Consider the following 8,590-nt stretch of genomic DNA (forward strand, 5'->3'; position numbering starts at 1 on the left):
TCTGCAGGCCGGAGGCTCTGGGGGCAGGGCAGGGACCAAATGGGGGAGAAGCAGCCTGCTCTGGCATGCCTTTGGATGCCCTGATCCACCCCCAAAATGTAGTTTTATCTGAAGCTGTTGTTGGGAGTTTCTAAACTATGGTATTTTTGCAAGTAAGGTTTTCAGCAGATGGGAAGACAGGTACTTGGGGTGACTTTCAGGGAGAGATGGTGGCACAGCCAGAGAAGCAGAGAAATGGATGGTGGTGACTTTCCAATCAGGGAGATGGTTCCTGACTCCCCAGCTCCTGATTTACAGCTTTCCATTCATCTGTTCATTTGTTCATCCACCCACCCATCCATCCATCCATCCATCCATTGATCCATCCATTCATTCATCTGTTCACAAGGACAGGTTGGGTGCCCTTCTGTACCAGTCTCTGCATCCCTTATACTCCTTCACTTCTGCTATTATCTGAGCTCTTTGCTTTAATTTTATTCAAGTTTTTGTTGTCACAGATAATTTGCTCCTGACATTAACTGGTTTGGAGCTTTGTGTCATCCTGGGTCTCTGTCCTGCCCATGACCTGCCCATGGGCCTTGTGGTGGCATCTCACACGTCCCAGCTGGTGAAAACGTGTCCCTGAGAGGCTACAATGCTGAGGGTGGCGTGGGAGGCCTGCCCCGCTGGACTGTTCCACCTGCACAGGTGTGCCCCAAAGAAGGGGGACTGAGATGCCATTCCTGTTCCCTGGGGTAGGGATAGTGGGCTGGGTGACACCGTACGCAGGGGTGAGGGTATCTGTTAGGCCCCAGCCTCCCAAGAAAGGTCTCCATGGCCTTCTAGCTCTGGTTAATTCATTATGTTTTTTTAAGTCTTCTATATCCTTGCTGATTTCTTTCCTACTTGCTCTATCAGTTCCCAAGAGAAGAATGCTAAAATCTCCACCTGTGATTGTGCATCATCTCTTTTTCATTTTAGTTGGCCCATTTTTGCTTTATGCTCTGAGGCTACGTTAGTAGGTGTATACAAATTTAGAGCTGTGTGTCTTCCTGGTGAGTTGACCCTTTATCTTTACAAACTGTCCCTCTTTGTCTAGCAGAGCTTCTTGCCTTAAAGTGTCCTCCATCTGATAGTAGCAGCCACACCAGCTTTCTCTTTTTCTCTACCAGCCACAGACAATATGCAGACGAATGGGCATGGTCAGGTGTGGTCTGCATTGAGCTGAATTTGGACCCTGGTCCAGAGGGATTACTTTTGCCCTGGTGGCAGTTAGGACAGGGACTGGACTGGCTGAGGCTGGGCTCCAGTCTCTGTGAGGACTGGCCTGATACTCCTGTCCTCACTTCTCACTCCTAGCCCCATAGGAACCACAAGCAAAGACCCTACTCCCTGGCAGGTACTGAACACCCGGGAGACTGCCGGACGCCCTCCTCAGCCACTCAGCCTCTCCACCGCTGTTAACCAGTTGCAAACCCTGGCAGGGACCCTGTGCCAACGTCAGGCTCACTTCTTGGGTTTTCCTCTCCGGGATCTCAGAACCCACGTCCTTGATGCTTTGCTTGCTCATAATAGACAATAAATAAGCAACTCATGGTATATTAGGGGATGCGAGTGCTATGGAGAGAATAGATTAAGGAGAATGCAGAATGCTGGGCAAGGTAGAGTGGAATGTGAAACAGGGCAGAAGGGTTGACCTCTTTGGGATGTAACATTTGAGGAAAACATAGAAGGAGATGAGGGAGTTAGTCACACAGACAGATGTCTAGGGAAGAGCATAGCAGGCCCAGGAACATGCAAAGGCCCTGGGGCAGGGTGGTTCCTGGCTGGGGAGCAGTGGGGTGGCCAGTGTGGCTGCAGTGAGGGTGGGAGTGTCTAAAGTCAGGGAGCATGTGGGCATCCCAAGGACTTGGCTCTTCTGCATGAGAGGGGAGCCTCTGGAAAGTTCCGAGTGAAGCCATGGGTCTGACTTGTATTTTAAAAGGACCTCTCTGGCCGTTATATTGAGAACCCACTGTTGGAAGGTAGAGGCAGGGAGGCCAGTTTGGGGGCCAAGGTGGTCATCTGGGCAAGAGCTGGTGGTGGCCCAGATGGTGGGGGAATGGGGCTCTGGATGCATTTTGAGGGCAGAGCTAGTGGGATTACCTTGCAGGTGGGTGTGAAAGGGAGGGGAGCTGAGGATGATGTGTGAGCTTGGCTCCTGCAATAGCCCAGCCTGGGGGCTCCTGAGAGCGGTGCCTTCACCCTGGGGTGATCCAGCCACCTTTGGCCCCTCCATCCTAGAGAGTCTGGAGTCCCGTGGCAGCTGGAGGAGGGAACCCATCACACCCACGTGGATGCAGGGGGCTCAGATGGGGGCCTAGTGCTCTCCCAGCTACCAGTCCCCAGGATGGAGCAGGGAGCACATCCACACCCTCTGCATGGTGACCACAGAGCTCCCGGCCTGAGCAGCAGAGGAACAGCGCAGCTAACAGATGGGAGACCGAGGGTGGGGCTGCGGGAGGAAGACGGGAGCTCAGCCTTGGGCACGTTAAGCTTGAGACGCCTCCATCACACGAAACGGGGTGTCAGGCAGCCAGAATGGGCACAGGAGTCTGGAGTACAGGAGAGAGGTGCTTAAAGCACAAGAAGGGAGCCCACCGGGTGGGCGAGTATGGGTGGCGCAGAGGCTGGGGCAGGCGGGTGGGGTGGGGGAGGACTCCTACAGGAGGATGAGCTTGGGGAGAAGGGGAGGAGGCCTCAAAGACAGGGAGGGGGTCTCAAAGACCGGAAGGAGGAGGCGAGGAGATATCGGCAGAGATCTGAGCCCTGGACACGTCCAGCCCGGAGTGCAGGGTGCAGGGCTGGTGCCAGGGCCCCCCAGAGGCACCCTGGGGCTGAAGCTGTCCCTGCACTGTGGACTCCAGGCGGCCTAGGACCCAGCCTGGTGAGCAGCCTGCGCAGAGCCCAGTGGGGGCCGGGGCCGGGTGTGTGTGTGTGTGGGGGGGGTCTGGGCCCAGAGAGCACCACGCTGGGAGGGCAGATCCGGGAGGGGCCGGGGCTGGAGGGGGGACTGCCCTCCGAGGGTGCCCCCAGTGAGGCAGGAACAAGAAGGGGCAGAGGAGGCTGGACACACACACTACCCGGCCTTCCATTTTCCCTCCTGCACCCCCCATGCCACCCTGCACCCCCCGGCACCCAGAGACCCACGACCCTGCCCCCACCCCAGCTGACGCTGCACACCTCCAACAAACACATGGGCTGCGGTTCATTTAATGCTGTTTTTCTTCAATTTTCCTCGCTCAAGCTGCGTCCACTCCCATGGCCTCCACAGGGCACTCGCGAATCCCATGGTGCCCCTTGGGGGATGCTCAGCCAGCCGGGGCTGGGCGTGGTGCTACTTCTTTGCAATTTTCTCCTTTTTGATCAATTCAGAAAATTCTAGAACAGGAGACAGATTTCTAGTAAATAACCCCCTGGCTTGTGCCCCACCAAGCCCTGCAGGCCCAGCGGGAAGCCTCCTTTATGATAGGGGACCTCGCGGTCCAGGGAGGCCCTGTATCCTGCCCTCCTGAGTCCTGGGTGGGGAGCAGGAAGGACCGGAACTTGGCTGCCCGAGTGCCCCACACCGTTGTCGTGTGCCTTGTGCCCGGCCAGCTTGGCGGTGGTGAGCTCACCCACCCTGGGTCTTACGATGAACCCTCAGCAGTTCCCCTCAGAGTCTCTGAGCAAGTGCTCCTGTGATCATCCTGCCTTCAGTGGGGAAACTGAGACGTAGAGAGGCTGGGGGGCTGCATCCTAAACAGACCCCTTGGCCCGGCCCCTCTTTTAAGTCTTGCGACCACCGCACAAGTCAAGGTTTGCTGGTATTTGCGGGCAGCAAGTGGAGGCCTGGAGGGTGAGGACAGGTCCCCAGTCTGGGGCTCTGAGCCTGTGCTTGCCTGTTCCCAGGGCCATCCCCCGGGCTTGGGGTCAGCATCTGGGTGGGTGGGCGGCAGGATGATGCAGACCCCAGGGCAGCCATGGGAGCCTCAGGGAAGGCCTCCAGCCCCACAAATGCCTTTCCTCCTGGGCAACCCCCTCCCGCCTGCTCAACTCACACACAGCCGTTGGCCCACCTGACCTCCTTCCTCCTGCGTCCACCTCTGCAGCTCCTCAGGCCCTAGTCTCTGCCTCAAACCTTCCTCCCCATCTCGGAAACCCCCCATCTAATCTGCCCCCTCGACCTTCCCCAAAGCCGGCTTGGGCCACCTCTCCCCTGCTCAGAAACCTGCAGCAGCTCCCCTGGGCCCGGTGAAATGCCCAAGCCCCCTCAGCATCCCGGAGACTCAGCTTCCCCCTCTGTGAACAGGGACGATGGTGACCACCACAGGTGGCTGTAAGCTTTGGGGGATGGGGTCCACGCCTGGCAGTGGGGAGCCTGGTCAGCCCTGCACAGAGACAGGCTCTGGACGTGGAGCAAACTCAGTGCGAGTGACGGGGAGTGGGGGGCAGGAAAGTCCTGAGAGGTATCCCTGCCCCTCTCATCTCTGCTGCCCCACCTTCGAAGTCAATCTTCCTGTCCCCATCCGTGTCGGCTGCTTGGATCACGACCTCAGCCTCCTCGTCCGTCAGTGGGGTGGTGGGCCCGCTGCTGGGGATGATGCGCAGGATGTACCTGGGGCCTGGGGTGGGCTTGGGTCAGAGCTGAGGGGGCATCTGGCCGGTGCCCAATGGTATACAAGGTGCTTGCTCCCCACTGTACAGCTAGGGAAACTGAGGCCCAGCTGGAGAGGGGTCTCTGGTCCTGGGCCCAGTGCTGTGCCCCTGGACCCTGTTTCTAGCCTGACCCCATCTCCCACAAGGCCTGCTGGAGCCCAGTGGGGGTACCAGGTCTTCTGGGGTGAGCGTGATAGTTGTAGGTCGGGGAGGGGGCCCAGAGCTCAGTACCCCCTCATCCCCAGCCACCAACAGGGAGGGGGCCCAGGGCTCAGGACATCCCGCCCCCGGCCATTGGCTGTTACTTGATCTCATTCCACTCGATGAAGCCGCTCTTGTCTTTGTCCAGGGCCTGGAAGGCCTTGCGGATGACACTCTTCTGCTGCCCCGAGGCCTGGAACTTCTGCATGTACTCAAAGAACTTGATGTAGTTGAAGGAGCCTGGGGATGAACGGGCGTGTCACCAGGACCATCCCCCTCGGGGCTGGACTGCCCTGGCCAGCAGGGCCTGGGCCCAGAGGGGGATTCCTCCCCTGGGGTGGGGGCTGCCGGGTCCTGTGCCCTCCCCCAGCCCCGGGGGGGCTCCTGCATCCACAGTGGGGCTGGCCCAGGGCGGACGGGGGCGGGCTGTACCATGGTGCCTCATGTCGGTGGGCAGCAGGTCTATGTCCTTGTCCGACAGGGATGTGCCCATGACCATGGCCATCTTCTTCATCTGGGAGGAGAAGTCCTCGTCCATCCTGGCCCTGCAGGGAACAGGGAGCCGGCTCGGCGGGTGTGCTGGGCAGGAAAGGGTGCTCTGCCTGGACCCTGCCTGGTGCCGGCTCCTGGCCCTAGAGTGGGGACCCCAGGCACCCAGACCCCAGGCAGGCCTCGGGCTGCAGAGGGCGGCTGGAAGGGTCAGCTTTCCCAGCACCCTGGGGCCCCGGCCTTGCAGAGGCCCTCGTGCCCAGGCCCTGAGGAAGATGCGTCTGAGCCCTGCCTCTTGGTAGCTGGCCACCCTGAGGTGTTACCCCACTTCACAGAAGAAGAGACCGAGGCTTTGAGACGATAAGTGATACACACGAGGTCCTTCACTCTACTCGGAAGAGGTGGAGGTGGCGCTGTCTGACCCCTCAGCGCTGCTGCGTAATTTCCTCTGTCCTTCCAGGCTCACCTCAAAGCCGCCCCCTCTGGGAAGCCTTCCTGGTTACCTGAAGCACCACCTCCTCCTGCCAGGACTCAGGGCCCAGGGCCTTGGTCTCTCTCTCCCGGACCCCAGACCGGCGGGCCTTGGTCATCCTGGCTGGACACTAGCCGCCGGCTGGGAGGCGTGCTGCGCGCAGGCCAGTCTCGAGCTGGCCCTGGACTGAGCAAGGCCCAGACCCACTCCAGCAGGATGGCCCCACCCCCTTCCCAGGCGCTCAGGAGGGTGGCCCGCTGTGCATCTGCCCTGAGGAGGTGCCCACGGCAGTGTCCCCACTTCTTGGAGGTTCAGGCAGGAGCCACTGAGGCAGGCCGGGATTCCAGCTGGGCAGGTGGGGTCTGGGCATAGGGACCGGGCTGTCCTGTGCCCCCACACAGTGCCTTGTGACCTGCGGAGCTCTCGGGTTGCTGTCCCCAGGGCGGGTTGGGTTCTGGGGCTCGTGGCAGAGCAGCTATTTCAGAGGCTTGTTGGCCCTCTCTGAAGTTCACGGGGTGGTGGAGCCTTCTGGAACCTACTCCCGCCGCCAGGAGAGGCAGCTCAGTGACCTGCTGGGCATAAGCCAGCCAGGCAGTGGCCGGAGGCATCTCCTTTCTCCCAGTAGAGAAGCCACGGGTCAAAGGTTGCAACTCAAGCTGCAGCGGGGGGCAGGGAGGGCTGGATCCAGCCCAGGGCTGCGTCCTGCTTCCTGACCCTGGGCGTGCCCCCCAGCTGCTCTGGGCCTCAGGCTCCTCATCTGTGAAATGGAGAGACCCCTGCCCGCCCGCCCTGCCCTGCGCCTTCGCAGGGTCATGCAAGGAGCCATGAGGGAAGGAAATGGTGGGGAAAGGGTGTCGGATCCTGTGGTGGGTGTCACCCATAATGGCCAGTCCCTGCAGCCAGTCTGGGAGGTGGGGTGGGGGTGGTCAGCTGGGATCAAGGGCAGGCCCAGGCCTTGGAGGCCCAGGACAGACCCCACTACCCTGCATCCCACGGTGAGACCGTGATTCCCCTCTCTACCCTGGAATCATGGGGTCCATTCTGGAGGGAAGGGATTCCCTGGCTGCCACTCGGGGCCTTGCCCAGGGCCAATGTCACCCCCTTTATGGAGGAGGGACAGGACCAAATTCCAGGCCAGGTCTGGCCAAGCCTTGGGTTGACATCCTGACTGCAGAGCGCTGTGGGTGCCCTGCGCTGGGCTGTTTACCACTCTGCTCCCACCCCGTTGCTCTCCGGGGCATCCCCCCCACCCCCACCCCCCATGAAGGCAGGGGAGCCTGAGATCAGAGCTGGAGACAGCAGGGGAGGCAGGGCCTGGGCCTCAGGCTGTGGTTGGTGTATTTAAAGCACCTGATCCAGGGCCTGGGATGGAGTCTTACTTGGCACGCCTAGTCAGGGCAGGAAGCGGGGAGGGGGCTACATGGCACCTCACGGAGCCAGCTCTGCAGCCCCCTGCGCAGCCTCCTGGGGTGCTCCCAGCGCCTGGAAGGCCTTCCTCCCTCTCCTCCCGCCTCACTGCCTTCCATAGCCAAAGCCGGTCATAGCTTTAAGGCCTGGCTCCGCCCCCCCGCAGACCCCCACGTATGCCCAGTATTACTGCATTCTCTATGCCCCCTCCAAGGCTGGCAGGGCCCTCCCCTGTCCCCAGACCACTCAGGACCGCCCATGTGGCCCTCCTGGGGGCTGTGGTCTGCATCTAGCACCTGAGAGTGAATCACCAAGTTCAGATGCTCAGTGAGAAAAAGGCCTCATGGGCTGGAGGGAGGTGGGAAGGGGTGATGGAGGCCTTGGGGCCCCACTGGGACAGGGGCTGGGCACGTGGGCCCAGAGCTGGCTCAGCATGCCTGCCAGAGTTGGTGGGTCTGGGGGCCTTGGAGCCTCTGTTCTGCCAGGCCCTTCCCACACTCAGCACCGGGAGCCTTGTGAGGGGGTCTCAGCCACCCCCTACTGACCCCAGCTTGCAGCCATGCTCTCAGAGGCCTGCCTAGGCACATGTGTGCACACGTGCCCACCCCTGCAGACCCAGTTACCTTGGGGCTGCCCCTCTCCTTCCTCCTCTTTTTCTTCCTCTCCTGGACCTCCCTGGGGTTCCCCCAGCACCCAGGGCCTCCCCTTGTCCAGCGGAAGACGAGGCCCAAGCTCCTACCATGCAGCTCGGGCAGCTCCGGCCCAGCTGGGTGCCCACACCACCCCTCCCTGGGCAGGGCTCACCTTCGCCCGGCTTCCTTCGAGGGCTCTGGGAAGGCGGGTCAGGCTGGGGGTGCTGAGAGGCTGCGGGGGCTCCAGCTTTTATACCTGAAGCCGCTCGGCCTGTTTACATCCTGGGGCTGCAGCTGTCCCCCCGCCTCTCCCGGGTACTCCAGCCTGGTACTGGCCGCCCCCAGGGGCTCGCTGGCACTTGGCACGTCCACACTGGGCTGGGCAGACTGACCATTAGCAGCACCTGGCCTCCCCGAGCCTGGGGTGGGGGTAGGGAGAGTGACGACATTGCTGAGTGAGTAGGCTTGCTATCTGTAGCAAGAGGTCCCACCCTGCCTGCTGGCCTCATTGGGGTGAGAGGGGGTGGCGGTCCAGGAGATGGCCCAGGGGGTGCAGGCCGCCAGCGTGTCCGAGATGGCAGCAGAAGACTGGACGACTGGGCCTCCTCTGATGAGAAGCCAGGCTGGGCAGCTGTCCTTTGTCCCTGGGTCACTGTGGGGGGCTGGGAGCCATGCCAGGGCTGGCTGTCAAGGCGAGGGGAGGAGAGGGAGGTCTCCGTCAGGCAGGATGGCT

The 8,590-nt window shown here is 61.2% G+C and overlaps 1 protein-coding gene across 1 annotated transcript; it reads right to left on the minus strand.

Annotated features, from left to right (window-relative positions):
* Window positions 1-3,355: 3,355 nt before the first annotated feature.
* On the minus strand, window positions 3,356-5,395 carry PVALEF (parvalbumin like EF-hand containing). Its single transcript, XM_061177105.1, has 4 exons — window positions 5,290-5,395; window positions 4,962-5,097; window positions 4,500-4,615; window positions 3,356-3,399 (listed from the first exon to the last, which is right to left on the minus strand). The coding sequence occupies exons 1-4, from the start codon at window positions 5,393-5,395 to the stop codon at window positions 3,356-3,358; spliced, it is 402 nt and encodes a 133-aa protein (XP_061033088.1).
* Between the last annotated feature and the right edge of the window lie 3,195 nt (window positions 5,396-8,590).

This window comes from Eubalaena glacialis, chromosome 19, assembly GCF_028564815.1.
Source record: "Eubalaena glacialis isolate mEubGla1 chromosome 19, mEubGla1.1.hap2.+ XY, whole genome shotgun sequence".
Classification (NCBI taxonomy): Eukaryota; Metazoa; Chordata; class Mammalia; order Artiodactyla; family Balaenidae; genus Eubalaena; species Eubalaena glacialis.